Raw genomic sequence first — 22,356 nt, forward strand, 5'->3', positions numbered from 1 at the left:
ACTTCCACATTCTACTCCTAAATACCCTCTAGAACCGCTAAATATCTGTATAATACAGGAAGGAGCCAGTGAGTCAGGGCTATGTTAAGCGGTGGTTTTCCTCCCCACACCTGTTTTTTCTGTAACATTCCTTGAATTTAGTAACTTAGTGAGACAACAGCTGAAGGCTTCTGCATAGCACATGTGAATTCGGTTTGTTATCAGCTCACAGAAGGGGCTTTTCTGGGGGACAAAGGGTGCCCCAAAGACACCAATGAGCTTCTAAGGAGCAAAGAAAGGGAAATGAAAGCCATCAGGAGCTCAGCACAGCCTGTAGAAGGGGGCAACACCTTTCCCCTTGCTAACCCCTCATGTCCTGCTAAACCAAACCTACAGGCAGAGAGAGAGGGGGTTTGAACCTGTCCCTGGGGACCAGCTGGTGGCACCTGCAAGGGAGGACGTGGTGTCCCTGACCCAGCTGGAGTTCATCCATAAAGGGTAGGCAGGTGTGCCCTGCCAAATCACACAGGGACTCTCTCTTCTGGGGTCCCAGAGACTCAATCTATTTCACACACATAGCAGGACTCCCTACATCACCTGCACCATTTCCCTAGCCAGCAGAGCTCTGTGGAGCTACATTAGTCACCTTTAAACTCTCCCACCTCCTCAAGTGGAACAAAGCTGGGCTACTGGCCATACTCTGACAAGCAAAGCTCCCTTACAGGATGCTGTGCCCCTCTGTTCCTCCTGCAGACACCCAGGAATAAGATGAAGGAGAAAATCTGGAAACCCAACATACACACCAGAGAAGTGGCCATGCAAGCACTTCTGCTTGACCGGACATAGGTGACTTGTTTGGGCCTGAAATCTCATAGCTTGGGTTGGTGCTGGTATTTCTTTACTGTTTTGCTGCCATTTTATGTATCTTGCTGCACACCACAGCCCACCATCAGATGGGAAACTGCCAAGCCTTTCAGTTTGCCATGTGGGTTAAGTTTCTAAGCGAGTTACTTATTTGGGGTTATTTTAAATGAGCTATTTCTTGCTTCCAGGTAGGCTACTGTAGGCCTTGATGAGAGTTTGGCTTTTCTGTTGCTTTTGTGGTTAAACCCAACAAATGCCAGGCCGAAGACATGTCCGCTTTTGAGAGGAAACGAGTGACCACGCGAAGCCTGAGCAGTACAAACCCCTGAGGTACTGCCTCTGCCGACGAGGGTTTTTTCCTGCAGAGTTCAATTTCTCACCCTTCCCTTGAAAGCTCGCTCTTACCTCTGCCTAGAAGAAACCAGGCTGAACCAGGCCGAGGTGTGGGAGCGGGGGAGGGAAGGGGCCACTGCCCGGTGTCAGCGCAGTTCTTCCTGGGCCTGCGGCCCCCGAGACGAGCGGGCAGCCCCTGAGCCCAAGGCGGCTGGCTATGGCGCCTCGGCCGCCTTTCTCCCACCGCCGGCCCGCGCTGCCGTGAGGCGCCGCCATCTCGCAGCGGCGGGTTGGGGAGGCGGCGGCCCGGCCGCGAGCAACGGCGGAGCCAAGTTTCACTTTCTGTGCCTGTGCTCTGCGGAGCGGGAAATGAAAACTAAGCGGTGGGATGGGCGCTGCTGCCCTCTGACGCTGCCGGCGAGAAAAGCGGCGGGGCAGCCCCATTCCGGCCGGCAGCACCGCCGCGGCAGCCGCTGCCCCTCCGCGCCTCCCCGCTCGCTGCCGGCAGCCCTGCCGGGTGGCAGCCGCTGGGCCGGCCCGCCCAACGGAGGTGCTCCTCTGTGCCGCAGGTGAGCTCCGTGGGGGAAGACGTGGGGCTCCCGAGGGCTTCTCAGCTGGTGCGGCGTGAACGTGAGGACCTGCCAAGGCTCGAAGCGCGCCTGGTCCTGTGGGAATTGGTGAGAAAACGTCTTTGCTGGCGTGTCAGATAGGATGAGCCAGAGCCACAGTGTGCCAGGAGAAAGGGAAAAAAAAAAACAGGAGAGGGGAAAAAAGAAGGTTGAACAAATGCGTAGTTTGACACCAAAGTGGGGAAGTCTCGTTTCACATCTGAGAGAAGTGTGGAGGTGAAGGGCTCAAGTCTCCTCAGGGTGGCCATCTCCTCCCCAGGGCTGTTGCCTCAAAGCCCACCTCCCGCCCCAGCACCATCCCCCCCTGGCCGCCTGCTCCTCGAGATACCCCTGAGGGGAAGGGGTGACAAGGGGGAGAGGTAGGGGGTCCTCCTTAGGCAGAGGGGGGCTTCGGGGACTGTGGTATGAGGGTGCGAAGGGACTCTTGGGGGTTTGTAGTGAGCGGCTGGTGTCTTGGGAGGGCAGTTAAGCTGCGGAGCAGGCCAAGGGGAAAGGAGGGATGCTGGGCTGGCTGAGGGAGGGTGAGAGAGAGGGCTAGATGGTTACGAGGTGGAGGGTGCGAGGAGGGTATCACTGCTACCTTTTCTCTGCCTAGCGCTAGCATGGTCGCTTGGCTTGGCCAAGCCATGTGCATTGAGGGAGTGGTGCTGAGTCCTGCGAAGGAAACTGAGAAGCAACCCTGCTCCTCCAGTGAGAAAGGAGAAGTCAGGAGCAAGAGGAGAGCCTGCTCCTCAATTCTTGTGCTCGCTCACCATTTTTTTTTATACATTTATGCAGGGAAAGGAAGGTCAAGTGCAAATCTTAGTAATGCCATATTTCTGATAACCAAAATGAGGCAGTTCCGTGCAAGGGTTGGGAAGTTTTGTTCATGTCCCTGCTCCCGCACCGGGGTTTCCGCTGGTAGTGCCTGGGGAAGAGTTTCATCAAACCAAAGACCCAAATCCTCCTATCTCTGTATCCCCCTGCACCTTCCTGCCCTAATATCTTTCGACCTAATTCTCAAGTCAGCCAAAGCCTTTTAACCCTGAGCTTGTTCTTTCATCCCACCCTTAATCCTACCCCTCCTGCCAAAAGCTGTGTCTTGCAAGTTCACCCCTTCCCCAGTACATCCCTAGCTGTTGTTCAGCTACCTCTGCTCTGCCTATCCCCCTCCTTTCTGTCTCCTTCGGCAGCCTCAGGGGCTATGCGCATTACTTACCTTCTGGCTGAACTACAGCAACTAAACCCAGTAGCTCTTGCGGTACAAGGAAAGATGGGCTCCAGCTCCAGCTGGGCTTTCAGAAACCTGAATGCCTTATTAAATAATTTCCAGGGGAAGAGGCAGTGTGAGTTCAGACTCTGTTTTGCGAAGAAAGAAATCTAATCCAATTTCTCTTTTCCTGTGTAGCTGTTCTAATTGGTGGTTTTGGAAATAAAAAGTAATATTCTTGAATCTATCTATGAGTTTATTTTTTTTTCCCCAAATAAAACTCTTCAGCAAACTCGACAATGTTTAGTGAAAGTGAGTGTATGACACTTAAGAGTTCAAAAGTAATCTTCAGAAGTGAAGAATCAGAAGTACAGTTGGGAAAAAGTATACTTAAGCTTAAAGGTAATGGGGGAGAAAAAATAATTTCTAGTTTCCCTGCCTTAATCTTCAGAAACTTTAATATTTAACATTATTAGGCATAGTTAACCTGAAAAATAACTTGCTTTTAAAGCAAACGTTTTCTTTTTGTGGAAGGTGAAACCAGGATTTTTTTCTTATTTCCCTTTCTTGTTAGCTTGCTTTCATTCTTTCAGCACCTGGCCTCAGGTTCATTTTACATGCTGTTTAATATTTGTAAAATAATAATTTCTGAGCATTTTTTTTTTTTCCCCCCCTGTGAATGCTTCCCTAGGCATTTCCTTTTGTTTCTGATTCTGCCTCCCGGTTGGAGGTGTGCTTTTAAAAAGTTTAATTTTTGCCCGGTTGGAGGTGTGCTTTTAAAAAGTTTAATTTTTGCCCGGTTGGAGGTGTGCTTTTAAAAAGTTTAATTTTTGTGTAATTTCATTTGAATATTTGTTACATTGTTTTGCTTGTGTATTTTTAATTTGCTTTAGTTTGGTGGTTTTTTGAAACTTACCTAAAGAGCTAGTAGCTGAGTCATAAGAGACTATCAGATTAATGGTCTGTTCAATACTGCCTTGAAAATCAAGGTATTATAATGGTTCTCTTGCTTAAACAGTTACTTTTTCCTGTGATCACTTGAAGGAGCATAAGAAGAAACTGCTATTTAGGTGCTTACATGTCTTTAAAAATTACAGTCCAAAGTGCCACAGTAGAGCTGTGACTAATGTGCTTAAAAACAACGTGGAGACCCCAGTACAGAAAACAGACAAATGCTTATCAGCTCAAAAAGCTAGAGGAGGTGAAATTTGCCCTTTTGAATACTTGGGTGATAAAGCATTACTTTTACTGAACAGAGGAGTTTTGCAACATTTGTCATTTGGACAATTTTAATCATATTATTTATTCCATCTTCTTGAACAGGGATATCTGGAGTTCCTTGGCTAGGTGGAGCTGTTTCTGTGGAACTGAAGGTTCATTTATTTATTTAGCCACAAAAGGAAGACAGGATGTGCAGTTGCCATCAAGCTGCATGTCTGTTACCTTGCCAGTAGTCCGCACACCTACAATACCCATGTTAATTCAAATATACCAAATGTTGTTGCAGTAATCTAATTGTATTGACATTCCAGCTTTTTCATAATGAAAGTACCAAATACAAAGACAAATCCTGTGTTTCTGGGTGCTCTCCCTCTTTCTGATCTTTCTGTGTCTTTCTGCAGTCCTTCTGTCTTTGTACAGTATTGTTTATGGGACAAAGAAGTGGACGTCAAAAAAGAAGCAAGAAACTAGAGGTGGCACTAAGCAAGACCATGATGACAGAAGCAGGAGTACAAAGTAATAAAGAGGAAGCCAGAGAGCCAAACGCCAAAGAGCAGAGGCTAACATCAGTCTTTGGTGTGGCAGACTTAAAAAATGGTAATGTTTGTCTATTCTTCACTCTCATATCTTGCATTTCTAATGCCTGCTGTTCTGTTCTCTGTCCTTTGGCTTCATTTTCTCCTATTCTTTACCTCTTCACTGAAGAATATACAGATGATTCTCATTTTGCCCTGTGAAGTAAGCATTTTGTTTTTTCGGGCAGGTATTACATGAGGATCTCAGAGCTTTTTCCCATTTTAAGTCCTCAAATTGGCCATTGCAGCCGAAAAGGTCTAGATGCTGGCCCTGTCTCTTTCCAAATACAGCCAGCATTGCTTCTGCATTTGCTAAACCATGAACTAGGCCCTAGTTATTCTGCTGCATCACTAGATAGGCCTCTCAAAAGCTGTCATTGGTATTTCAGGTGTATATACTGTTCTATCCCAGGTATAGCCCACCCTTACCACTGACTGTATGCATTTCAGAGTTGTTCTGAGTTTCCGTTCCATGTCCTCTCTCCCTTTGGTGATGACTCCAGAAGAAAGACTTCTAATTTCTGACCACAGTTACTTATACTGCTTTGGGGCACAGAATAAGTCATCTTCTGCAAACAGCTGTGACTTGCTTTTTCCACTCCTCTCAGGGTAGTTCCTTTCTTTGAAACTGAAACAAAGAATACCAGAGGTAGGCTGAGGTGGAAACTTGAAGCCTGCATGGTGGACAGCTAGCATTTGGTCCCACATGTAGCTCTTCATTTCGTTATTAGGCCTGGCTGTGTAAAAGCCTGAATGAAAATCCTCATACAGGCAGCCTTTGACTTCTGATTTTTTTTTATTTTTGTCATTTTATATTTAGGTGTGTGATGTGAGGACTGAAAATAGAGGAACTGGGAGACATTTGAGTATCATAATCCAGGCTTACTTGGATTTTTCCTGTCAGTTGCCAAACAAAAATAAATGTTATCTGCTTGAGCAACATAAGAATAGATTGAACGCTTTGTCAGGTCTGAACCAGATGCTGAGCCTGTACACTGAATGGCTGAATATATGCAAGAGGAGTTTGCTGCTTTCAAATAATTTTCACTTTCTTCTCTTGTACCTATCTTCAGGCCTCACTTCTCTTTTTCTGTGCCTACAGAAGCTATTGGACTGTACAACATTGGACAGAGCTGCTGTCTGAACTCTGTGCTCCAAGTGTTCCTCATGAATACGCGCTTCACAGGGATACTTCGAAGGTACCACTTGTTTGAATTAACCTGAGATAGATACATCCATAGTTGCTCTGTTGTCTCCCCTCCTTTTTTTATATGGGATGTACATTTGAAGGCTTGGATCATCAAAGTTCTAGCAAGGTGCTTTCAGTTCACTCAGCAACGTCTCTGCCTTGTGTCTGTCATATACAAGCTAGGGCCTGCAAATGTAGAAGTTGCAGTGTTATGACTTGTTTGTCATCTCTGGTTCACGTGGTGTTTGCACACTAGTAAGCTGTAGTCTTGAACTGAGTCTTTATGACTTGTATCTCTCTTTTCCATAACAGGATATGATTTTATTCCAGGTATACTCATAGGCCATTATAACTGAAGGATGTGTCGCGTAAAACCATATCCACTATTAATTTTGTAACTTTAAGCATGTAAGTGTAAACATATTGTGATCCATAGCCTCTGGCCCCTGATTGTCCTGGCTAGCACCTGAGAGAGGGTAAGTGTTGTTGCAGATAGCAACTACCTAGTGTTACTTTGTTTTGCTTGACTGTGCTCTCTACTTGTTTGTGAGGAGGATTTGGACTTCTGCCTCCCTACCAACTATACTAATAATTGGTTTGATTTTTTTTTTTCAGTTTACTCAGTTCACTGCAGCTTTAATCATCTAAGTGGATCATTCCTATTCAGTCCTCCTTTCTCCAGATTTCTTACACACTCATCAGTGTGCAGAGGGGGAAGAAGACAAGTTACAGACATGCAAAGATGAGAAGTGTCAGAAATGGTCAAAGCTAAATAATGTAGACAGTAGGTTACCGTTGTTATTTGAGGAAAGACTTAGAAAAACCTGCGGACTGCAATAAATTTAGGGATGATAAAGAGTTTTCCAGTTGGCATATAGTTGGAATACAAGCATTATGATACACATGCCCATGAAATTTTGAGTGTATGTTGAGAATGAAGTCAGGAAGAGGTGGGAGGCAAGAACAGCTCTGCAACTGTCTGTAACTGATGTTGTTTCTAGAGCCCAGAAAGCACTTTGGGTCCTGCTTGGTTTGCCCCTTATTCAGGAACAGGCCAACTTTACAATTGTGGCCTTTTACTTTAGAAATATCGGTCTGCACTGTGGGATGAGCTAGTGCAGGTGTCTGCTTCCTCTTCTTCCTTCTTTTGCTGAAAACATGCCCATTCTGGTTCCTCTTGAGTTGCTATCTGTGCTGTCCACCTCTTCCTTCAGATGTGATGTCTAATATTTCTCCATCGTACTGCTTGGTTACGATTCATTTTGCTTCTTCTCTTTATAGGATCACAGTGCCACCAAGTCCTGCGCAGAAGAGGAAGGATGTCCCATACCAAATGCTCCTGCTGTTGGAGGCGATGCAGTGTGGCAAGCAGAAAGCTGTTTCTCCCACAGCCCTCGCTTTCTGTCTTTCAGAATACAGAGTGAAATGTAAGCGGCACTGCCTCATGCCCACTTCTGTCTGCAGACCAGGGATGTTAATTATCAAGCACTAACAAGCAGTGCAAACTTTGACATCTCATTCAGAGATTCAGAAAGGGGAGGAGTTAGGTATACGATGACGTAGTGCTCTTTATAGCTGCCTCCCAGTTGTGAGTTAGATGCTGTGTCTTAATTGTGAAGAGGGGAAGAAAAGCTCCTTCCAGATATCCTTGTGATGTTCAAAGGGTGGGAAGACTATCACGCTGCTACAGGACTCAGCTACTGATACTGGCTGGAGGGAAAGGGCTGTGCAGGGGAGAGAGGGGACAGTTTATAGCTTGATATGTCTTGCTATGCTGGCATGGTAATAGTGAAACAGCTGCTATTATTACAAGGAAGGGATTGTATGAAAAAGCTACTGAGTTCACCCAGATCCGCAAGGATAGAAACCATATCCTTCTTGTTCCTTGTTATAAGGGCAGAGAGAAGAATTTGATGGCTTAATCTCCCATGTGGACAGGATCCCAAAGGAGAGAGACTGTTAAATGCATGGTGACGAGTAATAATGGGATACTGAGGATCTGTTTATATATACAAATACACAGGGTATATCCAAATGCCCTGATCTTTATCATACAAAAGCCCAAACAGGACAGCACTGAAAAGGACAGATGGTAGCCAGCCCATACCTATATTAAGGAGGAACGTGAAATAACATGAATATTTCTGCTTGCATCATATTTCTCTCTGAGACTGAATGGCTCTGCATTCTGCCTTCTCCCAATTAAAGAGGGTTGCCCAAAGAGAGTTTGTAAAGCTTCAGTCTCCCACCTTGTCCTTCTGCTTTAAAATTCAGGTGTGGTTCGTGAAGTCCTATATCCCAGCAAGTGGTGCTTTACCTGGATCAGAGATGTGCTGTTAGACATGAGGAAAAGTGTATTTTCTGAGCTTCATTCAGTCAGGGATGTCTGTAATCTTACTAGAACCTAGCTGAAGTCAGTACCTGTGGACTTGCAGGGGAAGTTGAAAGCACTTCCACCTCAGGGTGTTGGATTATTCCACACAATTTGTTTCACCTAAAATCAAGCGTAGATGTAGTCCAGAAATATCAAGATTTTGCAAACCTATGTGTAGTTTTTGCCTAGTCTTGAGTTCATCATGGGCTGACAACATCCGTTCTTTGCATTCAAGGATGTGGATTTTTCCCCCTCTGCCCCAAATTCAATCTTGAAGCAATTCTCTGCTGAGTCATTCTAAGCAAGCTGTGCATTGAGCTGTATCCCACCATTTTAGGTTTCTTAATATGCCAGTCTAGCCAGAGTGGAAAGCCAAAGTGTAATGTTACACCATCCTTGGCTTCCTATGCTGAAACTGCCTGCTTTTTCCCTGGGTAGGGATCAAGGGGTTTATACCATTCTGTGGATGAGACATATGGATAGGCCTCCCTATCATTTTTATCTTGGCACTCGGAAGTGTTATAGCCTTAGTGAGGGGGTGGGGTAGACGAGTCTGTGGAGTAACAAAGGTGGAAAAGAGAACAGAATTCTCCTTCTATTGTTTCTAAGAAGGACTCAAATAAATGCATCCCTCAACTCCATGAGACATCCAAGCCCTATCATCCAGTAGGTATTGAGTAGCCTCTTGGCCCCACATCCAGTGACAAGAACATGATTTTTGCACTGGATTGTACAATGGGGTGCTCAAGCCCTCCTGTCTTTTCCCACTGCCTGCTCAGGTTGCACAGAGACATTTCAGCTCATCTCCAGTCTAAGCTTTGTCCCTGGCAGGGGGTGGCAAGGGAACAAGAAACTGGATCTGAGGGGGGACAATAAATCTCTCTTTGCCATCTGTGGGAAATCTGTGCTTGGTGCTGTTCATAATACTGATTAAGGTTGTGTTTTCTGTTTGTCCAGTGTTTGTGCAGCATGATGCTGCTCAGCTCTTTCTGACTCTCTGGAACTTGATAAAGAGGCAGATGAAAAAGCCAGAGCTGGTAAGGATGGTCACTGAAATGAACACCAGGTCCTTTGGCCCTTATCATGTGTGGATTCCTCTGCTTGTTGAAGAAGAATCCCATTCACTGACAATTGTCCTAAATGAAATTCTTAGAATTATCCCCTGTTTGGATCTTTCCTCGCATCTTTCAAATGTGAAAGAGAATCTTCGTTTCATAGGCTTCAACATTTTGAATCACAATTAACTTTTGTTCTTCTTTTAGGGCATGCCAGGGTCTCCATTCTAATGGGAGAGCTGATTAATAGCAAGAAGATTGATCTTTTTGCAACACTGAATTTAGTTATCTTGCATTTCTTTTTTTCCCAAATTTCTGTAAACATTTATTGATATGTCTTGACACAGCTCTTCCATTCTTTGAAGTCAGCCATATGCATTTTATTATAATTAGTCACTGTTAATATGCTATGTATATGACAGTTTCTCCCAGGAGAGCTGTGTAAGGTAAAAGTGACTCTTCCTCAACCCACTGTCATAGTTTCCTTCACAGGCTTCTGTTGCAGTTCCAAACAAAACAGTAAAATTCTGCGTCAAAGCAGACATTTAACTGTCTGATCTTGTTATAGGCTGTGTTTTTCCCCTCTGCTAGGGGAGGAGGGGAAGGAGTTGTTCTCCTTTAAATGGTGGGAAGTGTCCTGTCCACATAAGTCATTGTCAGATGTGGGTTCAAGCCTTAAGGCAGTAACACTGTGTGAAGTAACTGTCCACATGGGCTTTCCTGCCCACAGAGGGAAATACCTCAGCTGTGTTCTTCATAAACCTTGTTTTGACCTTTTTTTGCCCCTCCAGGTTGAAGAGCTGGGTGATTTGTACACTATCTGTGTACAGGAGCATCTGGCCTGTCAGAAATGCTCTTTTGAAACAAAGAGGAACAGCAGCATATTAACCCTTCCACTCCCGATGTTGGATTCCAGTTCTCACGTGCTGAAGAGTCTGGTAAGTACAGTGGCAGCACTGTTTCCTTAGGAAGAAGATTCCCCTCTGATCACTGTGGGAGCCTTCTCCTTGCAGCACTGGTGTCTCCTGGGACTCATGTAGAATCTCTGCAAGAATCTCTGCAGGGTGTCTGGGACTTTGAGGTGATCTTTTCTCATTAGCATTTCTTCTTTGTTTTGAGGAGGTTCTAAATTTCTCAAAAGTTTGTTTGATTTGGGGGATGGAAAATAAAGTCCTTGCATCTCCTTTCTGAAAAGTGTTTTGACTAAACTCTGCAAGACTCAAAGATTTATACTACATAGCGATGTGTACCTGTGAGGCCTTAGATACCACAGTGAGATGCCCTAGATAGCTTGTAATCCCTGGCCAGACACCCTACGTTTGCCTAGTGCAGTGTTCTTTTACTGTTAAATCAGTACTGCTCTTTGATAGCCAGATACAGCAGTGATGGTGGCTGTGTAGGTGCTGCCACAAATAGACGGTGGATTTTTCAGGTGACAGTGGACGATTGGATCTCATTTATTCTCTGACCACTTTATACTGTTTCAGCCTAAAGAAACCTATTTCAAAACCTCTAAGGCTTTGAAGTAGGTATAAAATACACTTATACATCAATATCTTTTTTGTGGATACCATGGTACTTGGTTTTTTTTCAACTAATGTCATCACAGCAGCAGCTAGGAAAACGGGATACCTTTTTTAGACTGCTAGGCAATCTTTTGTCCTTTGAATAAAATATGCCTTCTATAGCTTTGCTGTTTGCTTGTACCCTGTGAAACTAAGCAGAAATAGAAATCCATCTTGAAGGAATTCAGTTGAAAGAAATCTCTGTCTTCATAGGAGGACTGTCTGCAATACTTTTTCCTTCCAGAAGAGTTGACTGATCACAACATGTGTTTCTGTGAACAGTGTGGAAGGAAAACACCTTTTCTGCAGGTAATGAGAGAATTATTTCCCCATATGTCTCTTGCACCCAGAACTCCCTTTAGGACTGGGAAGGGTGGGGAAAGGACTCAACCATATCAGTTTTAGAGGAGATCAACAATCCAAAGATTTGTCAGCAAAGCAATGTCAGATAGGTATAAACCACATTAATCTTTCCTGTAGGAAGTTCTCTACTGTAGATGTAGTTCTAGCAACAAAAGAATGCTTTCATGGGTTTTAGTGTAAGTTACCAAGGGATGCAACATTTCTGTACTAGTGGAAAAGCTGCTGTTGGTTTATGTGTGCTTCCACTGTGGGGCTTTACACTGCTGCATAACTCCAGGGGTAGACAAGAATATGTTACTGAAGCTGTGCATACACATAAAAGTAGGATAATGTGGGGTGACTTTTTTTCTTCCCTACTCTCCACTGGGCTCCCCATTTTTTACAGTATTTCCCTCTGTCAGCTGATGCATTAGCTGTTTTGTGAAGAGGCAAGTGCCTGTGAAGAGAGGTGTGTGAGGGAGACTGCCTCAGCTCAAGGCTTGGAGGGGACTTTTCACAACATTTTCACCATTGGACCACCTCCAAGGCCACAATGCATCCATGTGTCTTGGTGGCAGCCATGGCAGCAGCAGTAGCATCAAAAGGCAGTGCTGGAAGGAATAAGCAGTCAGCTTGGCATCCTCCACAGAGCTCTGGTGGCCACATGTCACAAAGAAGTTGGCTTGCCTCTCCTCACCTACCTAGTGCTAGCAACCTAGGGTTAGGAAAGCAGATGAGAAACAAAGCAGCCCTTGAGACACCCAAGGCTGGGTGCTGATCATGCTGAAGTTGAAAAACTTGATTATCACAGCTCTGTTACATGTGTATATCTCATGTATGCAGATGAGCTACAAAGGTTTGGCATCTGCTATCCGGTGGAACTGGCAATCATTTGACTGTTCTCCATGCTACCTTCACTGGGTGGCAATGGCTGTTTCTACCCCACCTTCCCAGGGTTTGTTCCTTAGTTCTGAACTGCATTATTTATTGCTTTGCAGAGCATGAAGCTAGTCCATCTGCCACAGACTCTGACCATACACCTAAAGCGCTTCTGCTTCGAAAAATCGGCCTGCATTCACAAACTTAGTCACTATCTGCCATTCCCACAAGACCTTGATTTCAGTGCAGTCTTGACAGAAAGTCAGTGCCAAGCAGATGACAATGAAAAGGTGAGATGCTCCTAATGCCCTGTTTAAAAAGGGTAGATTTTCTTCTCCCCTCTGTTCAAATCTCATAAAAACTTAAGAGATCACACCAGGACTTGCCTCAGTTCAAAGCATCTGTCTTAAAACTGTATGTCTCGAGCTTTACCTGTGCCTGGTGTTGTCTCACGTCCTGTGCTTTTAACTGATTCAGGCATTATTCAACTTCCTGTGCTTAGATTAAATCACCGAAGGCACCAGAACTGGAGCTTTCTGCCATAAGGACAAAAACCAGGCTTTACAAAAAAACCCACCCAAACCCTTTTTTTTCTGAGAGTGTTTAGCATAACTTCTTTCTTCCATTTCTAAATGTACTAAAGAAAAGATGAAAACACAATTCATTTGGATGATGAAATCCAGACATTGTAAACAGTGTCTCAGAGGCAACTTTTGTCCTGGTGGTTCAGCGTCCAGGGCAAGATGGAGACGCAGACATACTGCTTTGCAATCATCACCTGTCTGAGACAGGGGAACTCCATCCCTGGCAGCTTCCCATGCAGTGGTGTTTGGTCACAGAGTTGAGGTTAGCAGGGAGACAACAGCTTTGCTAAGCAGCTGAGAGTGATTTGCCACACTGTGCATCTGTTCCCCTTACTGAGAAATAACAAGGAAAAATGTGGCAATAACAAAACCTTGCTGGTGCAGTGTTGACTGCAGTGTAACTCCATGCTGCCCCTTTACTGTCCTACTGCCTTTTTCACATTCCTGTGATCTCCAGGGAGGCTTCCAGCCCATAGCTGTCAGGCTGAAAAAGGCAGGATCCTCAAGGCCAATCTAATCTTTCTCCTTTTTCCTTATGAAATGCACATTCTTGCTGTTCTGGCTGCTGCTTCTCTTCAGCCAATGGCAAATGACAATTGCTGTGCTGAGTGTTACTCTTTGTGGTTCTTCACAGGCTGCCTGGCAGTATGAGCTTTTTGCTGTTGTTGCTCATTCAGGATCAACTAATTGTGGACACTACTGTGCCTATATTCGAAGTCTCACAGAATGTAAATGGTATTGCTTCAATGATTCTGAGGTTTGCCAGGTGAGGAGACAAATCCACCTTTCTTTTGTAGCTTCCTGGACACTCCTCCAGATCTCATTCCGTCTGACTGACTGCTGATTAAAGAGGGCCAGGAAAGAAAACTGAAGCTGCAGAGCTTTGTGCACCTCATTCCTCTGCTACAGCTTACTCTGAGCTGAAGGCAAAGCAGCTCTAGCTTCTGTACCAAACAAGGTCTCAGGTTCTGGTTTGCAATTTGCAGAAGCAGCCATTCTCTGTATACCTTACTTTATGTACTCTAGATCTGTTTAGTGTATTGTCGTGGTTTGAACTTGACCAGCAGCCAAACACCATGCAGCCACTCGCTCACCCTCCCCCCCGCCTAGGGGATGGGGGAGGATTGGAGGGATGAAAGGAGACTAGTAGGTTGAGATAAAAAACAGTTTAGTAATTGTAACAAAATAATAACAATAATAGAAAGTACAAATGGGTAATGCACAATGTGATTGCCCACCACCCGCTGACTGATACCCAGCCTGTTCCTGGCTAGTGATCCTGAAAAGAACAAGGTCCCGCAATTGCAATCCCAGAAGCGAGAGAGAACCCCCTCCTTCCCGGTTTTCCCTCCTTTATATAATGAGCATGATGTTACATGATATGGAATATTCTGTTAGCTAATTTGGATCTGGTGCTCTGGGTGTGCCCCCTCCCAACTTCTTGTACACCTGTGCATGGACAGGACATGGGGAGTTGGAGAGACCTTGATCTCTTAGCAACAACCGTAAACATCAGTGTATTATCAGCGTTATTCTCACTGAATCCAAAGCATAGCACTATTCTAGCTACTAAGAAGAAAAATTAACTGTATCCCAGCTGAGACCAGGACATGTATGTGTTCAGAAGAGGCAAAGGAACTGTTTTTCCTTGAAGGGTAAAAGCGATATACCAATTTAAAAGGTGTTTAGTTCCTACTACCACTTACCTCTCTTATGAGAATTGCTGTGCCAGTATCATGATGTGTCCATCTCTTAGAGTTTTTACCAGCCTCCTTTTGTGTGTTTTTCTTCTCTAGGTATCGTGGGATGATGTTAAATGCACCTATGGACATTCCAACCTCCACTGGTAAGCAAACATATCTCTGTTTTTACCTAATACTGCTCTGAAGTTTGGAATGAGGGTAGTAAAGAGAAGGAAGACAAACATTTTGAACTGCATATTGCCTGGGATGTACTGGGTGCGCAGGGGAGTAGAAAGGCATCCTTGTATACTGGTTACTCTGATGTGACTGTATGTGACTATACCAGGAGCCTGCAGGATTACTGAGTAGTCACAAATGGGGCTTCAGGAGTGGTCGTGTTACTTATGATTGCCACTTGGACTCTATATCCTGACTGATGTTAGATATGTCAGTCATGATTCCTCCATGATTTTCTTTGATGTATCATAAAATGAGCTGTGGAGGGAGATAATCCCTCCTGTAAGCTATAGCGCTGTCAGCTTTGTATGCTGCCTCAGGAACACTGAAGAGGGCCAGTTCAGTTGACCTAAACATCAAAAAGCTGAACAGGAGCAAACCTGAGAGGTTACTTGCCACCTAGATCTTCAAAAATACATTTTGTTTTGCTTTTTCTTTGCTTCCACAGGGGAGAAACGGCCTATCTCTTGATTTACATGAAGAAACACCCTCAGTAGCCTTATCCAGGAGTGTCAGAATGTCTCCCGAAGCTGTGTGTTACTGGAGCTCAGCACCTCTGTGCCAGTGTGGACATGTACAAATGTTCCACAAGAAAGACATTCTGCACTCAGTCAGTGACCTCTACCTTCACATTTATTTTTGAAAAAAGTGCAGAAGAGACTCAGCTAGAGAAAGGATCTAAGAACTGTTGCACCTAGAAACTTTTTCTTTCATATATTTTTATATTTATGTGATTCTATATATTAATTTCCTCTTAAAAGATAGTGAAGTTAGTCCTCATTTCTGCTGACTTGCCAGTTGCTTTAATGCTGAGGCCTAGATTCCAGTACAGGGGAAGCGTTTGGCCTGAAAGTCTTGAGAAACAGCTGGAACAAGGACCAGAACCCTTATGACACATGCAGCAGTGATATTTACTCCTTAAAACCTCCCTGAAAATTAATCACTTCAGGGGTTGAGATATATTTGAAAGTTGGTGTCAGCATAAAGAGGTGTTTCTATATCGGGAGCTATTGTAGTTCTTATTTACAAGGTGAGTTTGAATATATTTATGCAGATGATTATTGTTTTAGCATGCTTATCGGGCATTTATATGCATTTTCTTTCCTGTATAGATGTGGTGGGTTGACCGTGGCTGGATGCCAGGTGCCCACCAAAGCTGCTCTATCACTCCCCTCCTCAGCTGGACAGGGCTGCAGGGCCACAGCCTGCCTCACCATGGGCTTCACCACAGGCTGCAGGGGAAATCTCTCCTCCCCCTCCTTCTTCACTCACCTTGGTGTCTGCAGGGTTGTTTCTCTTGCATAGTCTCACTCCTCTCTTCAGCCACAGCTGCTGTCTTTTTGTTTTTTCCCCTTAAATATGTTATTGCACAGGCAGTGCCACTGTCACTGATGGGCTCGGCCTTGGCCAGCGGCAGGTCTGCCTTCTAGTCAGCTGGCATTGGCTCTGGGAGACATGAGAGGCTTCTAGCAGCTTCTCACAGAAGCCACCACAGTAGCCCTTCCTGCTACCAAAACCCTGCCACTCAAACCCAATACAGAGCAACAGAGATTCTGAAGCTAGCTGGAGATTTTGCACATTACGGTCCATCCACTGTGATAAGAGGAGATGTGAGATGCCTTGATGTGCTTGAACTTTTGGGATTTTCCTTTAGTACTCTTCAGCTGGTTGCCAGCTGGAATCTTTCATTCTCTCCCTTCTTTCTCTCTGCCCATGAAGTAGAAACATCCCTCAAGCAGAAAGTGTTCTGGAGAGAACAATTTTATGAAATGAGTAATTTTTAAATCTCCTGTTGAATCCTGTCACTTTGTGCTGTTGGTTCAACCTGTGCTCCCATGGGAAGATCACACAGCTGGAGGGAAAATGTAGAGGGAGCTAGAAAGAAAGGTTGGTCATGTGACAATCAGAAGAGTGTTCTAAAAGGTCATCACAAGACTCAGCTGTGAGGAGAATTAAAAACTTTGGTTGTGATGCTTTTAAAGCACTCGTTGTAGGTCTTAACATACCTGTTTGTGAAAGGATTGGTGATTCCAGTAGTTTGAGATCTAAAAGTACCTCCTAGCCTAACATATTCTTTGACTGTATCTTTGCAAGGGTGCTATTTTTGTGTGACTGAGCACATTTTAAAATTACTGATCTAGTTATAGTAGTAGCTATATATAACCTAATTTTATTTTGACGATGATGATGAAGTTCCCAAATCACTTCCGTTTTCTGTTGTTATGTGGAAGGTGAATTGAGAGAGCTTGGAGCATAGCTGTGAAATTACATTTTTATGAACTAGCAGGTATTTATTGCACTGTACTAGCAAGGTCCATTATTCTTTCTACTCTCTTCTGGTTTAAAAAAAACCCCCAGTGTATTTTTTGTCACCAGAATGAGGAATTTTCAGCCTATTCGCCTTTGGGAATGTGTTACACTCTTTCTAAAGCACCTTGCAGTGGGTAAGAAAACAGAGTTCCTGTCTGCTTTATCCAGGGCTTTGCATATGTGAAGTAGCTGAAAGACAGTACACTTCCAGAAATTGAGAAGTTAATGGGTTAAGAGACTTGACAAGACATTTCTAATTTAAATTTAAAATCAAGCTATGCTTATGAATAATGCCTCAAATGTGTCATAACCTTCCAGGTGTATCACCCATCAAGGAAGTAATTGCTCAGATAATATTAAGAATCTTTACAGATAGTATGTCAATGAAAAGTAGTTGGTGTTTTTTGAATAAAATAGTACGAGGTAAATTCCCTAGAAAATAAATCTTGTGAATTATTCTTTGTTTTTCCTAAATGCCATCAATGCAGGTAGGAGGCCACAGGCCACACACTCAGAGGATGTGTGCTCAGATTAAGTATTCAGGCTAGAGCTACTGCTAATGTTTATCTCTAACAGCTGAGGAAATGAGGCTAAACCTTCCCTGGGCCCTTCATCCTCTGTCTGGAGACACAGTGGGTTTATTGTCAGGTTTGCTGTCAAGTGAAAGCTTACATTGCTTCCAGATCCAGATGCGCCACGGGAGGAGTGGGAGAGTGTGCAAACTGCATCGCATATAGATTAAAAAACTGCCTGACCTGAGCGGCTTTTGAAAAAAGTCACCTTGGCTGCTTCTGTGTCCACAGCAAAGTTCAGTCGTACACTGGATAAACTGCCAAGGACAAGTTTTATTTCAGTGCATGGGATTCAGCGCTAGCGTACTGATGTACAGTTATAACATGGAGGTCAGTTGTAACGTGGCGTCCACCTCGCCCAGGGGCTGGCTATAGAAAACCAACACCTGGATTTCTGCCAGAAAAAAATTTTCCACCATAGAGCCACCACAAAGGAGTTGGGATCATTTGTCCTGTGTTTGAGCCACTCTGTGAATGAAGCCTAGCACAGGTAGCAAGGACTTTGAAAAGCCAGGTAAAGCCAAGAGTACCTGTGTGGAGAGATTATTGTAGGTCCTGGAAACTCTTCCTTTCTGTTTTTTGTTTGGTTTGGGATTACCATGTTTCAAGGGAAGGAGCAGTAGCAAAATACACACTCTCTGCTTCATCTCTGACAGACTCCTCATTACGTTCAGATACTCCCCACCTCCAAGAAACACAGAAACCCAGAAAAAAGTAAATATATATAATATATATATCACACACACATATAATCACTAAAACTTCAATGTGTTGTAAATCCCAAAATTATACACAAAAGTAAAAGAAATATTTTTTTGATACTTTCAGTATCAATCTGTAAGAGTCACTTATCAACTAGTTAGTTATCATTGGTATTTACACAAAAATGCTGCACATGAAATCTACGTTTAAAAAAGACCTTCAAAAAAGGACCTACTCTAATAAGGATTAAGAAACATGGGTTGATAAAACTAGTTACTCTATGATGAAATGTGTAAATCATATTAGGACTTAGCATTACTAGTAATTTTAATAATAATGGCTTTACTGATAATTTTGTGGATCACAATAATCTGTTGTGTCTGATTGATAGATTCCAATAGCGAATCCTGTGATAATATTCCTGCAGGGGAATGGTGGTAGTTTTGTCGTCAAAGGCATCTTCCTCCACCAGGTTTAACCTTTGCTAAGCAGATTCTCTCACTGGCAGTTGCTGCTTTTTTTGCTCCCTGAGGACAGCTTCAGTTTTTTCTGGAAGCCACCCAATGCTGTCCCTTTGCTGGCCCCCAGCATTTCTTACAGTGCTGCCTTTCAGACAGCTTTATCTTCCTGGTCTCCTGCCCTGACTGAGGCCACGCTTCTCCCAGGGACATGTTGGCGATGTCAAGCCAGGATCAGCTTTGCCAGTAACGACCATGCTGGTGTTTCTTCTGTAACACAGCTTGGGCTTGAAGCTGTGAGCAGAGAGCAGCACTTTCCTACAAGTGCAAACAGAAACCTCAAACAGCCTTTCAAAGGTATTTTATGAACCAATTAGTTTTTAGAAAGGAGCTATTTAGCTCTGACTCCATGCTGTTTCCCACATGGCTGGCTTCTATTTTACCAGCTTCAAATTGGCAGGCTCAGCACTGTTTGCATTTGCCTGTGGAAATGTGCCCAGGAGTCACCAATGCTTTAGAGAGCTTCATAGATAATAAAAATTCCTGACATATATGAAGTGAAAAAAATAGAAAAGAAATGATTCTTAGCTAAATCTACCTGATTTAAAGGAAAAAGTCGTAAGTACTGTGAAAAACTGAGGAAAGACTTAAAGGCAAAGTAAATTAAGACCTTCACACAGGCTTAAGAAATACTCTGATGGTTTTCCTAAATAGACTAATGACTGAAATTTCTGCCAGCTGGTGGGATACAGTTTAATCCAGTATGAAAATGTGCTTTGCTGTGCAAGGGATTGCTGGAGCAGGGAATGGGATAACACTCTTTATGTCTGCCTTTGTGATGGGCAGAGCGGCGGTTGAGGAACTGGGAGAGTCCCCCTTGTTAGGGAGGTGGCTACACGTCATTGAAGGACAGGGGACACGACAGCTGTACTGGAAAGCCAGTTTGTTAATCTACGTTAGTTTCTGCAATGAGCTGAAGTGAATTTCTTCCCATCCTGGGTTGCAGACCAGTTGTACAGGTACCTTGGCAGTCACTGTGACCAGGGTGTCAGGTGGATGATCCAGAGAGCCATGGTCATCATCTATCTTTCCTCTATATAATCCATTTTTCTCACAGGTAAGGACAAAACCCACATAAGTGCATCAAATCTCTACATAGCAGAACTGAACAGTACAACTGCTGGTTAAACGTTGCTTTCATTGCAGAATTCAGGCATAACAGGCCTGGTATGTTTGACCTCAGAAATAAAATTAAAAGGGTTTTCCTTTGGCTTGTCCCAAAGCTGCAGCGACCTGCACACCTCAATTAAAATCCTTGGACAAGCGGCTGAGGTGCCCATGATCCAGGCCAGCTCTGGCTCTGAGCACTGGGGAAAAGGCTGAGCTGTAGGATGGGGGAGCAAGAAGGTCAGGCCGCAGGCAGAGGGGCTGCTGCTTGAGATGGGCACAAGCAATGACTTGAGGCTACAAGAGGAAAAGTACTCAATGTGAAAAGGTACAAAGCCCTAAAGGAAATCTGGCTCTGGAGGACAAGAGTTTGGTATCACTGGGGACCTGTTGCAGCGAGCAGCAGGGTGGACTGTTGGCCACCTGATTGAGGCCTGCTGGGCCTCTTTGGGTGTCTGCCCTGGGAGTGCTGAGCATGCTCATGCTCAGCCTCGTGTCCTCTCAGGCTTGTTGACTTTGTTGACTTTTACCCTTGTTAACTTCAAAACAACAGGTTTATGCTTTCAGGTTGAGCATATCCTGCATGCAAGGTCTGTGCACAGTAAAAAGTGCCTGAACGAAGTGACCTGCCCCTGGTCTCTGGGTGTTTGGGATGCTGCCTGTTGAAACACGGTGTTACCCTGGGCCTGGTTTTGCAAAGAAATAAAAGGGAAGGAAAAGTTCATTAATGGCTGGATAAACAATAAACACCTACCACTCCTATCTTTAAAATGAGTTCTTGCAAAATTTTGGTCAGGGCTCTGAAACCAGATAGCATGCCAGCTCCTTCTGGAGCCTTCAGGAGCCTCCAGGCTGGGGTCAAACCCACTCTGCATAAAAGTGAGGGGTTTTGGATTTTCCAGAGCAGGCTGCTATTCCTACTGAGCCTTGTGAAACTGTTTTTTCAGTTTATGCAGAATAAAGGATTTTTAATTGTGGACTGTAAAAAAGTCTAATGTAGGACAGCATGCAAACAGAAAAGGCCATAAAGTAGCAGTAACACAGTGTCAAGGGACAAGACATCCAAAGCTGTTTGGCTTCCGAAAAGTGGGCAAGTATAGAAAACACCACGTTGGTTGCTCATGGAGACACAAGTGTACCATAGTGTGCCATTAACGATTATCAGTCTTGCAGATTAAGTAGTTTTGATTTGGAAGAGTCACACAGAGCTAACACAATAACTCCTGAAAAGACAAAGCTTTATTTCTTAGCTTCTCTCTCAAGTAGGGGGAACCCTTCCTTAAAAGGACTGTGTTGTCACTGTGGTTCTTGACTAATCACACTGTGGAAATGTTCAAATGCTTCCAAAAGTTTGTCCTTAACAGTCGAATGGGGATATAATCCACTGTCTACCTGATTATTTTAAATATACCGACAAAATTTGATCAGAATATTTCAAATGTGTTGTACAATCAGGTGGTTTGACCTTTGGCAATATATCATTATCACATCCTAGGGATGCTAATATTAATCCTGAGAAATGTAGGGGGATTATTTGGAGTTACTATCTCACTTAAAATATTTTGTAATACAGCAAATTATACTATAGATAAGTCATCATTCTATCTCAGAAGCTGAACATCAAAGTGAAATATTCTCCACAGGTATGAAGACCTTTGAACAGATGAAACCCTAGTGAAAACTTAAATGTGTCTTCAATGAAGGTGTTAATTCACATCCTTACTGGGCTGATACGTCCTTAAGCTGAGGCTGGAAAGTTTGTAAAATGTATTTTCTGATACTAGAAATTACTTTTGTATGGTAAGGCCAGACTGTGGAGTTGCAGAATGACAAAGATGGGAGCGATGGACAGCTGAGAAAAAAATTTGCGTAGGATGGTATATGAATTAAGTGAACACTCATTGTACAGTGGTTGAGAGCAAAAGCCACGGGGGGCTGGGGGCCTCGAGATCAACCAGAATCCCTGTGGCACATCAATTTTGATGGTGAGTTTGACCACAAACACCAGGCAACTTGGTGTCACCATTCAGGAAAGTGAGACGTGTGCTGCCATCCCACAGTTCGTGAGAACAAACCATAGGCTATAATGGGGCAGTGGATAACATGGGTGCCCAGTGCTGTGGGGATGAAGCAGTATTAGGAATTTTTTTAACAATGATCCCTCCTGTGGACAGATCTGTGCTTCCTCCTGAAAAAAACAGCTTTGTGGCTTCTTCTAGTGATGTGTTCAGGAGAAGATAGGTGAGATGAGAACTGGTTCTTGAGGTGTGTGCAAACTCCCCAAATACCACTTTTCTTGCAGAAAAGCAGAGACTATGAGGTATACAAAAAGCTGCCACCTCAGTCAATGCAATATGTGTAACTGGCATGACGAGCTTACTCATCGAATTCATGTGAGGAGCCCACAATCAGTTTTAAAATTCTTTGAAGGGTGAGATAAAGGCAAAATC

General features: G+C 44.0%; 1 protein-coding gene across 2 annotated transcripts; it reads left to right on the forward strand.

The window, feature by feature from the left end:
- The first annotated feature begins 1,621 nt into the window (after positions 1–1,621).
- USP18 (ubiquitin specific peptidase 18) lies at positions 1,622–17,451 on the forward strand. 2 transcript variants are annotated; one of them, XM_074871739.1, is made up of 11 exons: positions 1,622–1,853; positions 4,617–4,812; positions 5,893–5,989; positions 7,261–7,406; positions 9,311–9,390; positions 10,200–10,346; positions 11,187–11,282; positions 12,314–12,484; positions 13,413–13,544; positions 14,575–14,624; positions 15,146–17,451. In XM_074871739.1, exons 2-11 carry the CDS (start codon positions 4,644–4,646, stop codon positions 15,192–15,194), a joined length of 1,137 nt encoding a protein of 378 aa, XP_074727840.1. In that variant the 5' UTR covers positions 1,622–1,853; positions 4,617–4,643; the 3' UTR covers positions 15,195–17,451. The 2 variants fall into 2 exon arrangements, with proteins under 2 accessions (XP_074727840.1, XP_074727839.1); XM_074871738.1 differs by having other exon boundaries at positions 1,628–1,745.
- Positions 17,452–22,356: the final 4,905 nt, after the last annotated feature.

The sequence above is a fragment of the Strix uralensis genome, chromosome 5, assembly GCF_047716275.1.
Source record: "Strix uralensis isolate ZFMK-TIS-50842 chromosome 5, bStrUra1, whole genome shotgun sequence".
Classification (NCBI taxonomy): domain Eukaryota; kingdom Metazoa; phylum Chordata; class Aves; order Strigiformes; family Strigidae; genus Strix; species Strix uralensis.

Excerpts from the sequence above, each read along its gene's own strand:
- USP18 (XM_074871739.1), top strand. The coding sequence starts at position 4,644 with ATGGGACAAAGAAGTGGACGTCAAAAAAGAAGCAAGAAACTAGAGGTG. Across the intron at positions 9,391-10,199 it reads AGATGAAAAAGCCAGAGCTG|GTTGAAGAGCTGGGTGATTT; the intron begins GTAAGGATGGTC and ends TTGCCCCTCCAG. Across the intron at positions 12,485-13,412 it reads AAGCAGATGACAATGAAAAG|GCTGCCTGGCAGTATGAGCT; the intron begins GTGAGATGCTCC and ends GGTTCTTCACAG.